Raw genomic sequence first — 20,503 nt, forward strand, 5'->3', positions numbered from 1 at the left:
GTAACCACGGCACAGATGAACATGAGCGGATGCATCTTCAATTCTGCCTTTGACCACTGAGACTGAAGCAACTCCCCTCGGCTCTAACATCAGTTCAGCATTTCAGGTAAAAAAAACTTTATCTTGGTCAAATTTCTCAATTTATATTCCTCCATTAAGACAAACATTTGTTACAGTTACTGTAGTGTTTATTAACAGTATGTTTTTTTCTGCCTATTTCTCCTGCTTAAAATATTTTTTCACTCTATGTTATGTCATCAAATGGTGCTCAACCAGGAGCCTAACCTGACCAGGGGAGACATTGTGTTTTTACTCTTTGACTGAAGTCTGGCACACATTTTATTAACAACACATAAGTAAGTACAATTTATTTATATATCACTTTTTTATATATAAAAATCACAAAGTGCTTCACAATAAAATCAGAAATATCAATAAAATAATATAAAACAACGGAAAAAAATAATTTAGAGCTTGTTTCTAGAGAAATGTATTCAGAAATGTCTTCAATGGAGTCTAGACAGCGTACACACAACAGAAGAGAATTTTACAATTAAAAAAGAAAAAGATGTGAAAATTTAAACTATAGATTAACAGAACACACTTTAAAAAAAAACTGGAAAAATAACATATGTCTGATCATGCATTAGGACTCAGAAGATTTTCTGGGAAGAAACATTAGCTCAGTCACTAATATAAGCCACAGGAGAGGCCGTTAGAGGTTTGATGCACTCTAGTTTAGTCAGCAGTCAGACTTCTATGTGAACAGAGAGGCACTCTCAAAGTTGTGTGTTTCTTTTGTGGGTTTTTTTTTTCTGTCTTTAAGTTGCCAAAAGATTTTTTGGAATGTGTTATTCCAGCCAAAATCTTTTCTCTTCTTTCTTTATTATCACATCTTTTTTGCTAATTTGCATTAAAACCATAATTCTGCTTGCTAAAGTTACTGAACATAACAGGTTTATTAAAAAACATATAATACATTCACAGACACTGATATGGTGAAACAAATTTTTGTCCCATTTCTTTAGAGTCTTCAGTTTAATCTATAATAGTGACACCTGATCAGATATGGATGTAAACTTTAATTTGAGTGGTTGGTAGGGACAGAAAACCACATGTTTTCTCATCTTGTAAACTGTATGGTCAAATCGTTCGTTGTTTGTTTTGCCTTTAACTGCAGCAGCTTTGTTTCCCAATAGAAAACACACTTAACAGCTCTTTTCCTATGAAGTGCTACTTACCCTCTTTCTATTTTCCCCCCCTCCACACACTCATTCAGCTGCATCATACATGCAATATGTTTTGTAGTTCATCTCCGGTTGTATTGAGCTACTTTTAGGACCCACTGATGGCTGGATTATTCTGATGAAATCTTGATACATAAAACCTTATATTGTGTAAGGAGCTTGGAAAAGAAAAGCATCTGGACTTCTTTAAGTTGCTTGAACATGTTTCACCTGTCATCCGAGAAGCTTCTTCAGTTCTAAGGGTCAAATGTGGAGAGTCCCAGATTTAAGCTCTGTGGGAGTAACCCACCGAGAGGGACAAAGGACCCCTAATGATGCTCTACCTATATCACATGAGTCAAGGTGTGAAAATGGGTGTAGGTCACAATCAGCCAAGGTTTTGGGTGAGCTCATTGTGAAACCTAGCCCCCACCCCATATGTGATTTCCTGAGGTCAGATGGCCCAGGATGTGAGTGGGCGTTACGGCGTCTGGGAAGGGATCTCAAAACTGGATTATAGATGGCAGACAGTTGGTGTTGTAGAGAGAAGAACACAAACCTGAGGACAGTCATACCCATTGTTAGCAGCATAAACTCAGCCACTTACAACATTTCGAAACACCTTGCTACCATCCTTGCACCTCTTGTGAGGAACACCCCACATCACATCAAGAACTCCACCGACTTCACCGACAAGGTCCAGAAACTTACCCTGGATTCAGATGAAACCTTTGATGTAGTCTCTCTCTTCACTTGGTGTCACCTATTGTAGCCAACCTTTACATGGAGGAAGTGGAAAGAAAAGCTCTTGGCTCCTTAAAGGGAGAGTACCCAGCCACTGGTACAGATATGTAGACGACACTTGGGTCAAAATCAAAAGACAAGAAGTGGAATCCTTCACTGCTCACATCAACGCTGTGGATAAAAACCATCAAGTTCACCAGAGAAGACACAAAGGATAACTGTTTGCTTTTCCTGGATTGCGGCGTGCGCATTGAAGACAATGGAAGCTTCACCATTGAAGTTTACCGTAAGCCCACACATACGGACCAGTACCTCCTCTTTGACTCCCACCACCCTTTTTCACACCTTGGCTCATGTGATATAGGTAGAGGATGATTAGGGGGTCCTTTGTCCCTCTAGGTGGGTTACTCCCACAGAGCTTAAATCTGGGACTCTCCACCATTTGACCCTAGAACTGAAGAAGCTTCTCGGATGAGAGGTGAAACGTCTTCAAGAAACTTAAAGAAGTCTAGACGCTTTTTTTCCAAGCTCCTTAGACTGCGATGACCTGGATGACTGAGAACCTTCACAGACAAAACCTTATATTATATACATAATTATGTTTCTTTATTTAAACATGTTAAAATAATATAGCAAAAACAAAATGATAATAAATGCCGTAAAATATTCAAAATGTCATGCACGGCTGTGTTGAGGAAACAAGGTGTACAAAAAAACCCCACACACAACAAATAAGGGATGACAGGATGAGCAGAGGACTTAAATACACACAGGATAACAAAAGGATGGGAAACAGGAGGGAACGCAGCTGGAACAAATACGGACTAAGAGCAGGCAAAGCAAAACTAAACACGCTGAACACAGGATGAAAGGCTGTCAAAACAACAGACAAAGTACAATAACCATGGAGACAAAGACTAAGAAACACGGGCTTGACACTGCGATTGGGGGTACACAAAGCAGAAACACAAAAATAAGACCTAAAACCAGGAATGCAAACTAAATCTCTGAATAAACCACAATCCAAAGAGTCCGGATACAAAATCAGCAGGTCAAAGACCCAGGACTGTGACACACAAAGAAGTGGGAAGAATCATAGGCTTTAGCATAAGCTCCCACCCCCTTTCCCCTATTTACTGACTGCTAATCAGCACTTTTTCTTCTTGTGTTACATGTATTTGGTTTTATAACCGCAGTAACCCACCATGAGCTCTACACATATTTAATATTTACATATGTATACATATGCACATGCGTACACGTGTACACAAACTTGGTGTGTAGTTGATGAGAACATCCAGTCAAAGCCCTTTTCCTTGTACTTTGCAAATCATTATTTTTGAACCACTTTTTAAAACTGAAATATGCTTGAATATTTCTTCCCCCAGTCTGTTCCACAGCTTCACTCCACATCCAGAAAAGCAAAACCTTTTTAATGTTGTACATGGATGTTTTAATGTTAACTACCAGCTCAAATTGTATTCCCCTTCTCTTTAACGAAACAGTTTGGGAACACGGTAAGGAATTTCAGTATTTTTGATTGAGGTAGTGAGGCCATTAAATGATTTTCTACACTGTTTACTCAGGAGATTCATGCTGAGTAACATTTTGCACTTTTTCTGTTCTTTCTTTCTCAGCACACAATGTTTCCTAATGCCTCGCTGCTCACCGACACTCTCAAACCTGAGGATGACCAGGCAACTACTGTGGGCATCAATTCCATAGTGCACAATGTCACCATCGTCCTCTTAATGCTCACCATTGTGCTCGGCATCACAGGGAACTCCATGGTGATCTGGGTGGCTGGCTTCAAACTTAAGGTGGATATAAAAAAAACAAAAGTATAATATGTTTCAAATGCCTTCTGAGCTTGCCATTTGTCTTTTTAACAAAAGCTCAGTGAAAACAACAACTTGGGGTTAATATCTTGGCTAAAGAGATTTGGCATGCAGACTGGAGCAGCCAGGGATCAAACCACCTCCTGATCTGCGGCTAACCTTATCTTTCAGGTTTAGGTATAAAAAATACTTGTTTGGGGTTAAGAATGGACCAAAATACATCCTTTTACAGTAAAAAGTAACAGGTTGACTAACTTAGGATGACATTTGCAACCACAGATCATTTTTAACTAAGTTGAAGATGTTTCCTGTATCATATGAGAAGCTTATTGAAGAAGCAGCTTTTCAGAGGTGATGCAAACACATACCAACAGGGACTAGAAAGAGAGAGCACATTTGTCCCATACAGACTCCTCTTCATTGGCTCGCTGTTAAATCCAGAACCTACTTTAAAATCCTTCTTCTTGAATACAAGATCTTGAATAAGACCTTGAAAAATCTCGATTTTCAAGATTGCTTATATAAGCATACAGTTAGCGTTTGATCAGGTGACTCTGAATCCTCATTTGCTTCACAGGAAGCCTCCAGGCTTAGTCTGGCTGTCCTATCTTATAAAACTAGCATTACCTGAGAGCATTAATCTGTAGCTTTCGCAAAGCAGACACTCCGGTGTGCAATGGCTTCCTTGTGGTTGAGTTCTATACATGCAGGTTTTTGAACTGACACACAAGAAATTTAACTTCATATGTGGTAATAATACCTAAACCTTTGAAGTGATGTTATCTGCTTGTGGTTATATGTTTTTTTAATGCACAGCTTTTGACATAAAGAAATCTCCATAGATAACATGATCCCAGTCTGGTTACTTACTATTTTCTAGTTTTTTACTCTCTTCTTTTTTCCATCTTTTATTTTCTTCTACGTCAACAGCTGACGATCACCAATGTGTGGCTGGTGAATTTGGCGATAGCAGACCTGATCTTCTGCTTCACACGAATCTTCGCCCTCACTCGGCTGTTCCTGTCAGACCACTGGCCTTTTGGCCTCTTCCTCTGCAAGTTCTATGGCTTCTTCAAATACACCAACATGTTCTGCTCTGTGTTCCTGCTGGCTGTGATCAGTCTGGATCGAGTGCTCTGCATCTGGCAGCCTGTCCTCACAAAGCGTCGACGCACCCTGTGGACAGCGAGGGTGATAGCAGTCTGTGTCTGGATTGCAGCGATCCTCTTCAGCATTCCCTACTTCATCCATCGACGAACTTACATAGACGACAACAACCTGACTAAATGTTCTATGAACCCAAAAAAGATGGAAGAGGCTCACAACAGCACCAAAGCTGCTCTCTGTTCCATCCGTTTCTTGTGTGGCTTCATATTTCCCTTCATGGTCATTCTCATCTGTTACATCCTGGCTGGTGTGGGCATCAGACGTACCCGTTTGGTGGCAAAGTCCCGGTCTCTGCGTATACTAGCATGTTTGGTCATTGCTTTCTTCCTGTGCTGGGCACCTTATCACTGCCTCCAACTTGTGAGAATGATCAATGGTGATAATGCTGTGCTGAAAATCTGGTTTACTGTAGCACAGAGCATTGCCTTCTTTAACAGCTGTGTGAACCCACTGCTTTACTTTTGCATGGGGCTAAAAATGAAGCATGGGCTTAAACAAGGTCTGATGGGAGTTTATACGAGGGCTCTGGCAGATGATACAGGTGGCCAAATTACTCAGTGCACTGATCAGTCTTTGGATTAAAGCTCTGTGTTTACAGCACTCTTTTAGCAGCAGAAATGAGTCGGGCAGCAGTGGGTGTAAATAAAGCTGAAGGTTCTCTCAGTAATCCGGACTCTCAGAATATTATATGCCCATGTTTTCGTTTTTTTTTTTTTTTTTTTTTTACCAGTGTAACTGGAGTGCAGACATCTGTCTGTTACTGAACTGCAAATCTTTTTTTTTTTTTAATTTTAATGCAATTACAGTGTGGATTTTTGACAAGATCATAAATGACCTGTCACCTGGCTACATCTGTAAGTTTAAGGCTGAATCAAGTTTAGGTAAGTGTATATTTTTAAAGTAAACTATTTCTTTGCTGTAAAGTAAAAAAAAAAAAAAACATACACATATGCACATCATGTTTAGATCTAGATATGTTTACCATAGACTATTTACATTTTTTTTAAATGCCCTCAAATTTATGGAATGGTATAATTTTTAAATTGACAGGCAATATATATCACACATGTAATCTGTATCACTATTGCAACATTTTACTCAAATAATATATAAACATCAAATAAATTCTGTATATGTACATATTTGTGTTTGTGGATCTCTTTCAAAGTTTGTCTTTGAACACTTTTTTTTACCTAAATTCTGTTAAATGCAACAATTGTGGACAAAATCCTGTTGCAAGTAAAAGTGTGGATGCGCTGGATAGTGTCACGGTCTGGAGGGCAGACCGTGGGGGATGTAGGAGAAAGGACCCAAAACGCAGACTTAATGGAATGAACAGTGGGTTTATTTACAGTGAGGTAAATGTACACCACACATTAAATCTCCAAAAGTGCTCCCTCGACTCCCGTGACGTGTCTTCTCCCAAGTGCTGGTATCCCGTGCTCTCTGCCCCTGTGCCTTCACACACCCCGTGTGTCTTGCAGTCCTGTGTTCCGCTGTCCTCCTGGGGAAAAACACAGACACAGCCGTTATGGCACCAACTCCGGCAGGCATACACTTTAACAACACTAGAAACACTGACATGGAGTCTAACTCAACGATCCTGCGCCGGAGGAAGCTCCATCGCTCTGTTAAGTAGCTCCCCCGACGATCCTGATCAGAAGCAGGTGTGTGGTAAGCTAGGCGTGACCAGCAGCTGGCAGGGCCACACCCATCAGGCCTGCAGGTGGCTGTCCTTCATCCTCCAGCCTCACACACACACACACACCAGCATGGAACACAAGAGCACAGTGCAGCAAACATACATCCAATACACTAATAACAATAAAGGTCCACACTGTTCACGAACCCCGAGTCCCCGGCACCGGGTCCGTGACAGATAGTCACTTAGAATCTATCTTTTCCTCACATCCGCATAGCAGCTTGCCCATATCAGTAGCATCAGTCACTGAAGAGGAAATGTGCACTGTTTTATCAAGCTCAGCAATGCCTCGGCACCTGGACACCAGAAGCAAAATTTCCTTGATCAAGGAATTGACCTCACAGTCCATTGTTCTTTCAGTGGGCTTGTTTCAGTTATTGTGCAAATGTACTGTTTATGAGGTTGGGGAAACCTGCAGTCAGCTGAGACTGAAGAAATCACTTGGATAAGTGCTGAAACGTTTCTCCCACTGAAAACAGATGTACAGTATCAACCTTTTGGAATCTACTTAGCTGGATGATTGCGCATGCATCAAGAAATCTTATTGGGTGTTAACCAAAGTACTGTGGATTCAAACTTGTTAACTATTGGGTTTGCCAGTTTATATTCATCTGGAACTCCTCTCGGTATTCCCATTGCATCCATACATGTTGGAGAATTTTGTGTAAGATCAAAATTGTCTAATATAGACTGTCTACTTAGATTTCTGGACTGCTGTACCTTTTGCCTATGTCCTATAACTGTTACTGGCAGTCCCAACTGGTACCTAACCAGATACTAGGGAGGAAATTTAACAGCCTTTTCCCTCCACAATATCAAAACAAATCTACCCATGATATCAAAATCTTGAGGAATTTGACCATAAAGTCACATTCATTGTGTTGTTACCCCAGTCAGGGCTTATCTCTCCCACTTTGGTAAGATTCCTCCGTGTCAGACATGTATAATTACCCTCGTTTGGTATGAAAACTGATGGTGTGGTCAAGTCGGGTGCTATAGGAAACAAAAGCTCAGGACAGAACAGTTATCAGTCATGTGTTGACTATGCAAAGCTAGTATACATTTAAATTCCTCTCGATCTTCTGGGTATAATGGTACATTATAATTGGATCTATCAGGGTTAAACTCAATGAGTTAAATTTTGTCTTTCTTTTTTGCGACATCAATAACATATGCCCTTACTAGTTGTATTCTACTTTTTACTGATTGACTACCTTCAAGGAAAAAAAAAAACAGTCCCGTGGACGAGTTCTTGCTATTACATAAATCCATTTTGGATGTGACAAATCGGCCATGTCTTTTCTTATATACAAATATTGTTTTGGCTATTTTACTCTTGAAAGTTCGATTAGCATTTTTTACAATGCCCTGCAATGCTGGATGGTAAAATGCTTCACAGATGAGTAACACCAAGAGCTTTCTCCACCTCTGCCAAATGTTTTTTGGAGCAGAACCAAAACCGAATCCACACAGGCAGTTCAGGAAGCTGACCCAGGGCTGGCTGCATGGACTCCCCGGAGCCTCCAACGGAGACGGAAGATGGCTGGAGCGGCTCCTCAGACGCTCCAACGGAGACATGCGGCTGGACGGGCCCCTCGAACCCCCAGGGGAAACAGACAGCTGGCGCAGTTCTCCAGAACCCCCAGCGGGAACAGACAAAGGACCAGCATGTGTAGGGACCTCTGGCGAAGATGAGACAGATAGCTGGAACAGTTCTCCTGAACTGCCAACGGAGACAGATGGCGGCGTGGGAGCGTACTGGATGGCCTCTCCTGAGGCTCCAGTAGGAACAGATGCAGGGTCAGAAGGTGCAGAGACCCCTGACTGAACAGTTAGCTGAACAAGTGGTTTAGCTAAAAGGTAAACAAATGCAACCGATGCATGAAACTATACATTTTTAGACATAAGTTGGAATGGCCACCGTTTTCTTTGTTAGTATTTATTACACGGCGTGCTGTGGGGAAAAGCCTGTTCTAACGTTTCAGTCTAAGGTTTATTTTTTATCACCTGTCGGCTCTTTTTTACTTCTCATCCGTAAATAATCTGCTCTTTCACGTGATTCAGTTTATTTTGAAAAGTCTCAACAGGATCTTGAGCTTTATTGTGAAAGGTTTATGTGGAACATAAACAAGCGGACACGCGATGGTGTTACCGTCGTTGTTGCTAACGACAACGTCCGTAGTGTGGTTATATTAAATATAAGAGAAAGAGAGAACTTCAAGAAATTAATATAGCCACTACAGTGACCATCAAAACGATGAAAAAATATTGCTGTAAAAAGTTTATTTTGCGACACCATGAAACAAACGATAGCGTAAAATGAAACGATAGACGTTTTTATATCGTCATCCGATATATATCCTTATATCGAACAGCCCTACTTTCAGGGACTCTTTCAGTCCAAATTGTTCAGATCTGCTTAAATGATGGCGAGATTATCAAACTAAAATTTCAGTGCACTGTGAAAGTAACAAAAATAAAAAGTGTGGTTATATTAAATATAAGAGAAAGAGAGAACTGTAAGAAATTAATATAGCCACTACAGTGACCATCAAAACAGTGAAAAAGTATTTCTGCAAACGTTTATTTTGTGACACCACTAAACAAACGATAGCGTAAAATGAAACGATTAATTTTTTTATATCGAACGTGTGAGGAAGAAATTGAACTCACAGATAGCTGCATGCTCGAGTAATCATAGCTCTGTTTCCCTCCCTCTGATGCGTTCTCAAGCAGCTCCTGCTCTGAAAATGTGTAGCTTGCTCATCAGCTTAGAAGTGACTGCATGCAAAACAACAATCAGACTCACTCACACCCGTGCACACACACAGGCCCATTCTGACGTCAATAACGAGCCTCCCTTCGCGTGTCCTGACACGAGGCTCCACACAGTCCTTGAATGTAGCTTTACCCTGCACGTTGGTAAAGGCTTTTATGTCACCCTCGGTGATGGGCCCCTTCTCTATGTGTGCCCGACACTGGGCCTCACGATCCCCGATCATGGCTCTCCCCGAGAGACTTAAGTAGTTCCCAACTACACTCCGTATATACGAAACTGAAAGTATAGTCATACAAAGTTGTTCCCAGATGAGATCTGCTTTGGAAGTGTGGATCCGTGCCCGTCGAGGGGGAGACAGACACTATACAACTGGCCCAGCAACAAACCTTACGTCCTGGAACTTCTCTACAGGCCACCTAAGGTCCTGGCTGATGTCAGGCTTCGGCCCGTCGTTCCCCTCCTCGGCGAACTAAGATCCCACATCCGCCTCGAAGGACCAATTAAATATCAGGGATTAGGGATGGGTATCGTTTAGGTTTTATCCGATACCGGTGCAAAACCGGTACTTTTGAAACGGTGCCGGTGCTTAAACGGTGCTTGAACCGCTGCTTAAAGAATGGAGAACCCAAAATTGGTCCAAAAACTTCTCATGTTCAGCTGTTTTTTTTTTGTAAAAAGATAACAATGTTAGCCTTTTCTGCAGCTATAGGGCATATATGGTATCACTCTTGGCTGGAAGCAGTGCTTAAACAATAGAAAAAACACAAACTTTGTCCAAAAACCTCTCATGTTTAGCTGTTTTCCACTTTGTCTTTGGTCATTTTAGCCTTTTTGGCCAGGGTGAAGGGAGTATCTGCCATCAAACAATAAGGCAGCCGCATGTAGCTATGATGATGTTTGCTAGTTCACCTTACATGCATTAATGTAATAACGTGGTTAGCCTACTCAACGTAAATTACACACGAACAACATTAAGCTACGCAGAGAAGAACGGCTGCTGCTGCATCATCATCCTCATCATTTCTGCTACACCGGCAGGGCTAGGGGCCAGGACTCTCCTCTTCGGGTTTCTGGGGGATGTTGCTAACTCCGGGTCCGATAACAGGCACCACACCCGCAGTAGATGCGCTCGGTGTGAGGTCTCGCAGCAAGCTATCAAATACGACGCATTTTTCGGCTTTTAAAAAAACCGCTATGCGTTGCCAGGTGTTTCATTGGATTTGAGGTGTGACCTCCTTTGCATAGTATCACAGTATCAGCTTAAAGCACTTGTTGCAGGCTGCTGAGTTTGCATCTTTTGCTGTGAAGTACAACAAGACTTTGACTGCTTCACCTTGGGCATTTTTAATCTGTAGCTCTGCTCTAAAAGAATGTACGTACCTGGACCCGCCCACTATCCTCGTAAACGTAAAATGATTGGTGATAATTCAAAGTGTATGACATCTCAGGAAAAAAAGCACCGAAATGTGAGCTGCTTTTCGGTCTGGTTACTGCCGTTTATGTCCGAACCGGTGCCATCATGGCACCCATCCCTATCAGGGATATATACCTGAAACTGCTGGATAAGCAGACACTCACTCAAGAACGAGATAGCACAGCACTCTTTATTGCATTTGCTGAAAAGGAAGTAGCTGCCTCCGAACTACTTCAACTACCTTCCCTCTGCAAGCTGCTTTCATTGGTTAGCCTCATGAATATGCATTTTACAAATACATGTGACATGCCTAAGCAGGCATATCTAAACAACATCAGTCTGTGTGTGTGTGTGTGTGTGTGTGTGTGTGTGTGTGTGTGTGTGTGTATTTCTGTGTGACTTCCTGCTGATTACAAAAGGGTCATCTATGCTCCTCCAGTATATGGCTCAACTTTAACGGTTCACCATATACAAGCATAGGCGAGCCACTAAGTGGCCGGGAGTGACCATTCCTCGGAAGATAAGGAAACCAGGATCTCGCATGTAATGTGCCTGTAGTTAAACATTACGGCCTCCCCACAATTTAAAGGCTGGGGAGGAGAACAAAAGAATATCTGAACATACTCTTTAAGACAAGGCTTACAACCTAAAGCACAACAATAACAACATTTCATGAAATCACTCTAACAGCGTACTCACTTATTTCCTCATACAGATTACAGTGTTTACCCTCCACTGCGCAGCACCTGATCTTATCAGTTCTGTACGTTATAAAAAGTTTTTGTTTAACCATGCACGAAGTCCTAATCCTTTCCTCTTTTTCTGTTTGGTCATGTTCCCTCTAGTTAGGCAAAGGACTTATGAAGGTTTTTCTCTATGATTGCAGAAACCAGATTTTTACTTAACAGCTCTTTTCCTTTAAAGTGCTACTGTTTTTGCTTCCCTGGTAAAATCTCTTTTACTTTATAACATGTTAACTTTCTGAACATATCTTGTTTTACCAACAACAGCATTGTTAACATCTTTATCTTATCTTTGTGGCTCTTTTGGGGAAAGTTATGTAATTTAGGACTACTGTAGAACATTATTTACTCCATTAAGCTCTCACAGCAAGAGTTTTTCTTTTTTTTAAATCTTGCATTAAAAAAAGAAAAAAGAATTCCTAAATCTTTGGAAACTGTAGTAGCTGAAAGGACTGATATTTAATTTCCAACCCCTATGAAGACTGGAGAAGAATGTTTTCAGCTACAAATAATCCATGAATCAGGGTTGAACCTTGAAAGAGGCTGTACTTTTTTAAAATGCCTTACAAGTGATCTGGGAAACAGCTGTTTCCATACCAGGACATGATGTTCTGCGTGAAGATGCTTTCCACAGCACCTGTATAGAAAGTCCTGAGCATCCCTGGAGAGACCCTGAACTTCCTCAGTTTTCAGAGGTGGTACCTGCGTTCACTTGGGGTGGGATGTAAGACCATCCTTAGACTATAACCTGAGTTTTAATATTTAGAGATCTTGGTTTATAGATTTCAACATGAGCCATAGTTTTTGTTTCTTGATACTTTTATTAGTTTCATTTTGTTTTTGTCATGGTCCTGGTACTTTTACTTTTGATAGTTTTATGTATTGTGACTGTGGTCCCATATGGAAAAGAAATAGTAAAAACTTATGTGTGATTACTCATGAAAGTGGCCACTTTCTTATTACTTTCATATATTGTTTTAGTAAGTATCCAAAACATACAAGTTTCATTATATAATTTTTCAAGGGATCTTATATATGTTTTCACTCTTGTATGCTTTTCATACAAGTTTCACACAAGACAGATACAAACTTTATAAGATTTATATATATCTTTTCCATATGGGGTGTTTTGGTTTCCCTGGGTTTAGTTGTGTTCCCTGTTTGGTGTCATCCTTGCCTGTGTATCCCCTTTTGTGTTGTAAGGTCTCTGTGTTAGTCTGCGTCTCTGAGTCTGTGTCCGTGTGTGTGTGTGTGTTTCCTGTTTTACTTTGAAGGTCCGTGTCTGATCTCAGTGTGTTCAGTTTACTTTCCCCTGGTTCGTCAGGTCTGATTACTCCCAGCTGTGCCCTCCTTTTGTGTCTCATTCCCTCGTTATCCTTCTGTGTATTTAAACCTCGTGTCTGCCTCTGTTAGTTGCTGGTTCGTCTGTGTTATTTGGTGTTTTCTTGTCTGTGAATCTCCCTGCAAGTTGCTTTCTCTCGTGTTCAGGTTTGTTGTTTAGGTTTTAGTTTTCCCAGTGTAGTGTATTTTTAACTTTGGTTTTTCGCCTTTTGTTTGTTATCACTCGGGTTCTGTGTCAATAAAGCCCTCTCACTTCACTGCATATCTGCATCTTGGGTCCTTTGTTAAATCCACACGGCTTGCTCCGGCAACTAGTGATGGGCAGATGAAGCTTCCTGAAGCACTGAAGCTTTTCATCCAATTGGTTCACCCCAGCGCAAAGCGTCTTGAAGCTTCATTTGCTCTAGTAGGACATCTACAGGACGTAAAAATATTAGTTGGCATGAATTTGACGGGTGTGGCCTTTCGCACACAGCCTGTAAATGTCAACAACAAAAGGAGTGTGTAAAACATGTATATCGTAGTGATGGCAGTATACTGTGTATATTTATACTGGCAGTATGGAAAATGATCATTTGGAAATGCTTAAAATGGAAATGATCATTTACTGTGAGGTGTGGTTGTGGTGTGGACAGTGGTTGTGCTTTTGTAACGTTGAGGTATGTACAGCTACAGACTGAGGCTTTGAGCCTCAGTCTTGCCCACATTTTATTCTGTAAAAACTAAATTTTCACTGCTTTTATGACCTTTTTAGTGGGGAGAACATAGCTAGGATTTAATGATTTATCAAATCTTTTAAATCCTTTGTCCTCCACAATGCTAAATGGCTGGGAGTCCTCGATCACCTTGCCAACCAGGTTTTGATCTATTTGAGATTGTTCTCCTGAGGAAAGACAACAAAAACAAAGCGCTAATATAAATATCACACACGTAACTTATTACAGTTGTATAATATTGTTACATTACTGCATGCTATATTATCATTTGATGGCTCACCTGGTCTTGCTCCACAATCGGTGTTCCCCTTATTCTCATGCAAAGCTCTGTAGTGCCTAAGCATGGATGTGTTGTTGTTGTTATATCCCAGCTCCCTGGCACATAGCAAACACTTCACCTTGTACAAAAGTAAAGGCGCTTAACATAAATTGTATTGCACCATCAGTATTATGAAAATACATCTTCTGTAGAAATTTACATACCTTGTTGGGAGATATAAGATCAAAATGTTCCCACACAGGGGAGGACATCCTCCTCTTCTTAGCTGGCCCCATTCTCTCCTGACTTTCTCTCCTCACTCTCATAAACCTCCAAACTGTCTCCAAACTCACTAACTGCAACTCTCCATCAAACACCCACATTTTGAATGAAGTCTGAGGGCTTTATATCGCTGTCAAAGGTTCGGCAAAGTTCGAACCACTTCCTGAACCAGTCACGTGGTACAGCCGGGCAACGAGGCTTCGGATGTCATTTTCAGCTCCTCCCATAAATGAAGCAAGCCTCGATACGTGCATCACGGAAATGACCCCTCAATTACTCAATACCCCTCAATTATTATTTTTCTGCATTTGGGTCTTAATTCTGCAACCTCTGACATTATCTATGCTTGGGCAGCTGTGTGTCTGACAATCAGGGAGGTGGCATGAATGTGGTTGTAAACAGGAAACAATAAAATAAAACAAAAATGCTATGCATGCAGAAAGAAAGGTCTTTTATGTGTTCATGTCTTTAAAGGACGATAAAGAAAAACACATGATGAGAAGAAAAAGAGGAAGTGGTGTTCGTGTGTATAGTACACAAATTTGACAGAAAGTAGATAACAGCCAAACTTGATGTAACCACAGCACAGATGAACATTAGTGTGCATCTCCACTTCTGCCTCTGTTCACTAAGACTTAACCAACGCCTCAGCTCTAACATCAGTTCAACATTTCAGGTACGAAACTTTGTCTTGGTCAGATTTCTCAATTTTTATTCCTCCATTAAGACAAATACTTGCTACCGTTACTGTAGGGTTTATAAACAGTGAGTTTTCCTGCCTTGTTCACCTGTTCAAAATAATCTTCCTCTCTATGGTATATCAGAACAATGATGCTCACCGTGAGCCTAAACTAACCAAAGAAGGCATTGTGTTTTGTTTCTTTGATTGAAGTCCGGTACACATTTAATTGACAGTAAGTTAAAAAGAAAAAATAGAAAGATATGAAAATTTTCACTGTAGTTTAACGGAGACCACAAGTCTCTGCTAGAAGATTTTGAGGGAAGAAAAAAAAAACACTTTGTCGGTACATTCGCTCAGTCACTAATATATTGTTACATTGAGGATAGATGTCCAAAAATAATTTATTCACTGAAAAATATTTGTGGACACTACATCTTTCCTTCCTCAAAACTGTAACAAAATCCATGGAAAATGACAACTGAGAAAATGTCATCAGTTTGCCAAAGAACACGAGAAGCGCGTTACTGGACTTTATAAGATTGAACTAATATTTTTGGCAAAGTGTGGTAGAGGGGTTTGTGTATCATAAGGATCCAGGAGCTATGTTCTCAGGCCCAGTTGGGTCCCTTTAGGGCAGGGGTGTCCAAACTTTTTTCACCGAGGGCCACATACATAAAAATATAGGAGGGGCTGGGCCACTTACTAGAAATTAGGTATATAGTCTAAACTTTAGTGTATTAAAGTTAGAAAAATCAATTAAAAGTGGTCAAATATGTTATATTGTTGAATATAATTAAAGACAAAACTTTAAATATATTCAACAATATTTAAGTTATTAGGCTTAGCAACACACCTATTAACGTTCATTTGAAACAGTTATCAACATTAACAGACTGAACTGGACTTAATAACAGGAGTGCATATAATTTTAGTAAATTATTCTGGTGAGTGTCATCTGCACTGGGTATGTAAATCGGGGCATCCAGCTGCGGTGCTGATCCGATGCCACTTGTGCCACAAATAGGAAGAATGTCACTTGATCAAAGAGCAAATCTGCATCAGATGACATCAACTGACTTTGTGTGTGCGCTGTGCACAGCGGTGTGTAGTCTGTGTGTTAACAAAAAAACGCATATAAGAAAGTGGTGCACAAAAAGCAGGGTAGTGACAGAATTGATGCGCGTGATTGATATTTAAAGCATGTGTACCTGCACATGCATGCTTATTAACCCACAGGTACTGTGGAATATATTTTTTACTCACCTAAAGTGGGAACGGCATTGCACTCAGTTGGAGCACTGATGCTGCGCTGTGGACCGAAGGATGGCTGGTTGGTCTGGAGTAAACTTAGTGGTTGAGATGCGAAGGACCTCTTGGAGATCGCTCATTTTGGTTCTTTGCTCACATATGTATGTTGAGCCAAATAGACTGATATTTTTTTTTTTGAGTGGCATCATTTAAGTCCCACTTTGTGAATTGAGTCTGACAGCTTCAAAAATATCCATACCCGTTGTTGTGCCTTTTAGACTCTTAAGATCGAGCAGCTCCTCTGAAACTCCAAAGTTCTCATCCACTCCCCACAAAAAAATTAGCAGCTGTCCGATGTCTGTGGCATCAGTGCTCTCATCACATGCAATGGAGTAAAAATCCTGCACTTTTTCCGGACACATTATTTAGGCAACTTTAATGTGGCAGTATTTTATGAGGTCTCCATCTCAAAAAGGCTTGCCATGTCTTGCGATGAGTTGGGCGACTTCAATGCTGGCTATTGTAGCCTTTTCCTGGACCTTTGAGCACGAAAAAAAAAACTGTTGCTGACCCTGCAGGATAGCTACCATTTGCTTTACTTTCTGCTCTCGCTCAGCACCAGTGTAGGATGCATAGGCCTGATGTTTGATTTCATAATGACGTCGTACATTATACACTTTTCATAACCGCCACAGTTTCAGTGCAGATCAAACAGACACACTTCCCCTTGAATTCTTTGAAGAAATATTCACTCTCCTACCATGTCTGAAATTTTCTGCACTCACTTTCTACCTTTCGCTTCTTTGGTTCTGCCATGTTTAGTAACTTGAGGTAAATTTCTTCTGTGATTGTCCTTTTTGATGGAGCAACTGCCTTGATCAACAGTAGCTCCCCCTGGTGTTAAAACTAGGAAATGCAATACACTCAAGCAAAAGCTGAAGTGGGGGCCATATTCTATTTTATAAAATTTCTTGTGGGCCTATTAAATATGGGCCGTAGTTTGGAAACCCCTGCTATAGGGTCTCCCAAGGCAAATTAGTCATGGATGAGGGGTCAGACAAAGAGTCACTGAAAAAAAAACAACTTAAAAAACACAAACCCTATGACATCAGAGACATCACTGCAACAGTTTACTCTGCTTAACTGGTCACTTGGGTTAACTGGTTCTGGGCAGTTAACCCTGTCCCACCCCAGGCTCAAGCCCTGGGATGGGGGTTTGAGGATGTTTCTCTATCTCTCTTAGCCCATAGGATCCAGCCTATTGGCTAACCTAAAAGAGCTGCACACATCTGTCTTCCTGTTAGGCACAGGAAAGGCTGTTAGAGGTTTTCTTCACTGTGGTTTAAAGATATGATCAATGCAGAGAGAGGCACTCAAGCAACGCAGCAAAGTTGCATGTTTCTTTTGTGCATCGTTTTTTTTGTGTCTGTCTTAAAGGTGCCATTTTTAATTTTTTCTGTTCTGTTTCTGTTTTTTTCCTTCTCAGGCACACAATGTGTCCCAATGCCTCGCTGCTCACCGACACTCACAAATCTGAGGATGACCAGACAACTATGGTGGGCATCAATTCCATAGTGCACAATATCACCATCGTCCTCTTAATGCTCACCGTTGTGCTCGGAATCACAGGAAACTCCATGGTGATCTGGGTGGCTGGCTTCAAACTTAAGGTGGATATAAAGTATGTTTCAAATGCCTTCTGAACTTGCCATTTATCTTTTTAACAAAAGCTCAGTGAAAACAACAACAACAACAACTTGGGGTTAATATCTTGGCTAAAGAGATTTGGCATGCAGACTGGAGCAGCCAGGGATCAAACCTCCTACGTTTTGATCCAAGCTTGCCCTTATCTTTCAGGTTTAGGTATCAAAAGTACTTGTTTAGGGCTAAGAATGGACCAAAATACATCCTTTTGCAGTACAAATTAACAAGTTGACTAACTTAGGATGACATTTGCTACCACAGATCTTCATTAACTAAGTTGAAGATGTTTCCTGTCTCATCCGAGAAGCTTATAAAAGAAACAGCTTTTAGAGGTGCTGCAACAAGTACCGACAGGGACTAGAAAGAGAGAGCACATTTGTCCCATACAGACTTCACTTCATTGGCTCCCTGTTAAATCAAGAACCTGGTATAAAATCCTTCTTCTTGAATACAAGATCTTGAATAATCATCAAATCTTGTATAATCTCTATTTTCGAGATTGGCTTATATCAGAACTTGATCAGGTTACTCTGGATCCTCCTTTGCTTCACAGGAAGCCTCCACGCTTAGTCTGGCTGTCCTATCTTCCTCACATCACCTGCAACTGGTCTTGGCAAATGGCCACACCTCCCTTAGCTTACTTCTGTCAGAGATTTCTTCCTGTTAAACGGGAGTTTTTCCATCCCACTGTCCTCATGTGCTTGCTTACGTCATCCACTTTCAGTGACATGTAGTCAGGATTTTGGAGAACTACATGGATGCATGTGTGGGGTGGATGAAAACCCCTCTCATCCCTCTGAGTGGAATCGTGTTCGCAGAGCATGAATCTGCTGTAGCCTTCGCAAAGTGACGCTCTGGTGTGCAATGGCTTCTTTGTGGTTGAGTTCTAAACGCGCAGATATTTGAACTGACACACACCAAATGTAACTTCATATGTGGTAATAATACCTAAACCTGTAAAATTATCTTATCTGCTTGTGGTTATATCTTTTTTAACACACTGCTTTTGACATAAATAAATTGGCATAGATAACATCCCAGTCTGGTTACTTGCTTCTTCCATTTTTTCTATTTTTTTCTTCCTCTTATCTCTTTTCCATCTTTTATTTTCTTCTGCCTCAACAGCTGACGGTCACCAATGTGTGGCTGGTGAATTTGGCGATAGCAGACCTGATCTTCTGCTTCACACGAATCTTCTCTCTCACTCGGCTGTTCTTGTCAGACCACTGGCCTTTTGGCCTCTTCCTCTGTAAGTTCACCGGCTTCTTCAAATACACCAACATGTTCTGCTCTGTGTTCCTGCTGGCTGTGATCAGTCTGGATCGAATGGTCTGCATCTGGTGGCCAGTCTTCACAAAGCGCCGACGCACCCTGTCGGCAGCGAGGGTGGTGGCAGTCTGCGTCTGGATTGCAGCGATCGTCTTCAGCATTCCCTACTTCATCCATCGCCAAATGTACATGGACAACAACAACCTGACTAAATGTTCTGTGGACCCGAAAGAGAAGGCAGAGGGGTACAACAGCACCAAAGTTGCTCTCTACTCCATCCGCTTCCTGTGTGGCTTCATATTTCCTTTTATGGTCATTCTAATCTGTTATACCTTGGCTGGGGTGGGAATCCGACGCACCCGTCTGTCAGGGAAGTCCCGCCCTCTGCGTGTAATAGCATGTTTGGTCATTGCCTTCTTCCTGTGCTGGGCACCTTATCACTGCCTCCAACTTGTGAGAATGATCAATGGTGATAATGATGTGATGAAAATCTGGTTTACTGTAGCACAGAGCATTGCCTATTTTAACAGCTGTGTGAACCCACTGCTGTACTTTTGCATGGGGCTAAAAATGAGGGATAGGTTTAAAAACGGTCTGATGGGAGTTTATACGAGGGCTCTGACAGATTATACAGGTGGCCAAATTACTCCGTGCACTGATCAGTCTTTGGATTGAAGCTCTGTGTTTACAACAATCTTGTAAAAGCAGAAAGGAGTTTGACAGCAGTGGGTGCAAAGTTTTTTTTGAGTAATTGTGATGCTCGGAAGATTACGTGTCCATTTTTTAGTTTTTAACAAATGTAAACTGGAGTGCAGACACTTTGATCTGTCTGTTACTACACAGGAAATCAAATTATTATTATTTTTATTACTTTCATTGTATTGTGAAGAAGGCACAAAGATCGTAAATGTTGCTCAAAAAATGTACATATGTATATAATATGTTATAGATCTTGATTTTTTTCTTTAACATAGTAGACCATTTTTTAAATGCCTTCAAATTTATGAAAGAGTATTATTCTTTGATATCTATTGTCCATCAATGCAACTTGTAATCTCTATGACTGTTGGAACAATTTACTCAAACAATATCTAATAATCAAATAAATTATGTATATGTATATATTTGTGTCTCTGTGTGTGTGGTTTCAAAGTTCGTCTCATAACCATCTGACGCCTGACATACAGTTTTTATGTTATTTGGGGCCGTTACTACTGAAACGTTTCCACACACACTACTGAAAACCAAGGCGTTTCAGGTGAACAGGACAGTGACCAAAGACAAACTAGCATATTTCAAAATGCAGATAAGTGCTAAGGCCTAAGCCTCAGCAGATACCATCAGAACTCTGTTGAATCCAACAGCTATGGGGCAGCAACCTGTTGCAGC

General features: G+C 41.0%; 2 protein-coding genes and 1 long non-coding RNA gene across 4 annotated transcripts; 2 read left to right on the forward strand and 1 right to left on the reverse strand.

The window, feature by feature from the left end:
- On the forward strand, nt 1-6,113 carry LOC113015201 (C3a anaphylatoxin chemotactic receptor-like). The gene is made up of 4 exons (XM_026157154.2): nt 1-106; nt 277-356; nt 3,608-3,790; nt 4,739-6,113. The coding sequence occupies exons 3-4, from the start codon at nt 3,614-3,616 to the stop codon at nt 5,555-5,557; spliced, it is 996 nt and encodes a 331-aa protein (XP_026012939.2). The 5' UTR covers nt 1-106; nt 277-356; nt 3,608-3,613; the 3' UTR covers nt 5,558-6,113.
- Nucleotides 6,114-6,298: 185 nt separating this feature from the next.
- On the reverse strand, nt 6,299-8,818 carry LOC145423541 (uncharacterized). The gene is made up of 2 exons (XR_013904593.1): nt 6,558-8,818; nt 6,299-6,479 (listed from the first exon to the last, which is right to left on the reverse strand). It is a non-coding gene; the product is annotated as an uncharacterized LOC145423541 (long non-coding RNA).
- Nucleotides 8,819-14,748: 5,930 nt separating this feature from the next.
- LOC113015199 (formyl peptide receptor 2-like) lies at nt 14,749-20,236 on the forward strand. Of its 2 annotated transcripts, XM_080296329.1 has the most exons (3): nt 14,749-14,887; nt 17,628-17,811; nt 18,971-20,236. In XM_080296329.1, exons 2-3 carry the CDS (start codon nt 17,635-17,637, stop codon nt 19,787-19,789), a joined length of 996 nt encoding a protein of 331 aa, XP_080152455.1. In that variant the 5' UTR covers nt 14,749-14,887; nt 17,628-17,634; the 3' UTR covers nt 19,790-20,236. The 2 variants fall into 2 exon arrangements, with proteins under 2 accessions (XP_080152455.1, XP_026012936.2); XM_026157151.2 differs by lacking the exon at nt 14,749-14,887 and having other exon boundaries at nt 17,228-17,811.
- The last annotated feature ends 267 nt before the right edge of the window (nt 20,237-20,503 follow it).

The sequence above is a fragment of the Astatotilapia calliptera genome, chromosome 22 (genome assembly GCF_964374335.1).
Source record: "Astatotilapia calliptera chromosome 22, fAstCal68.1, whole genome shotgun sequence".
NCBI classification, from domain to species: domain Eukaryota; kingdom Metazoa; phylum Chordata; class Actinopteri; order Cichliformes; family Cichlidae; genus Astatotilapia; species Astatotilapia calliptera.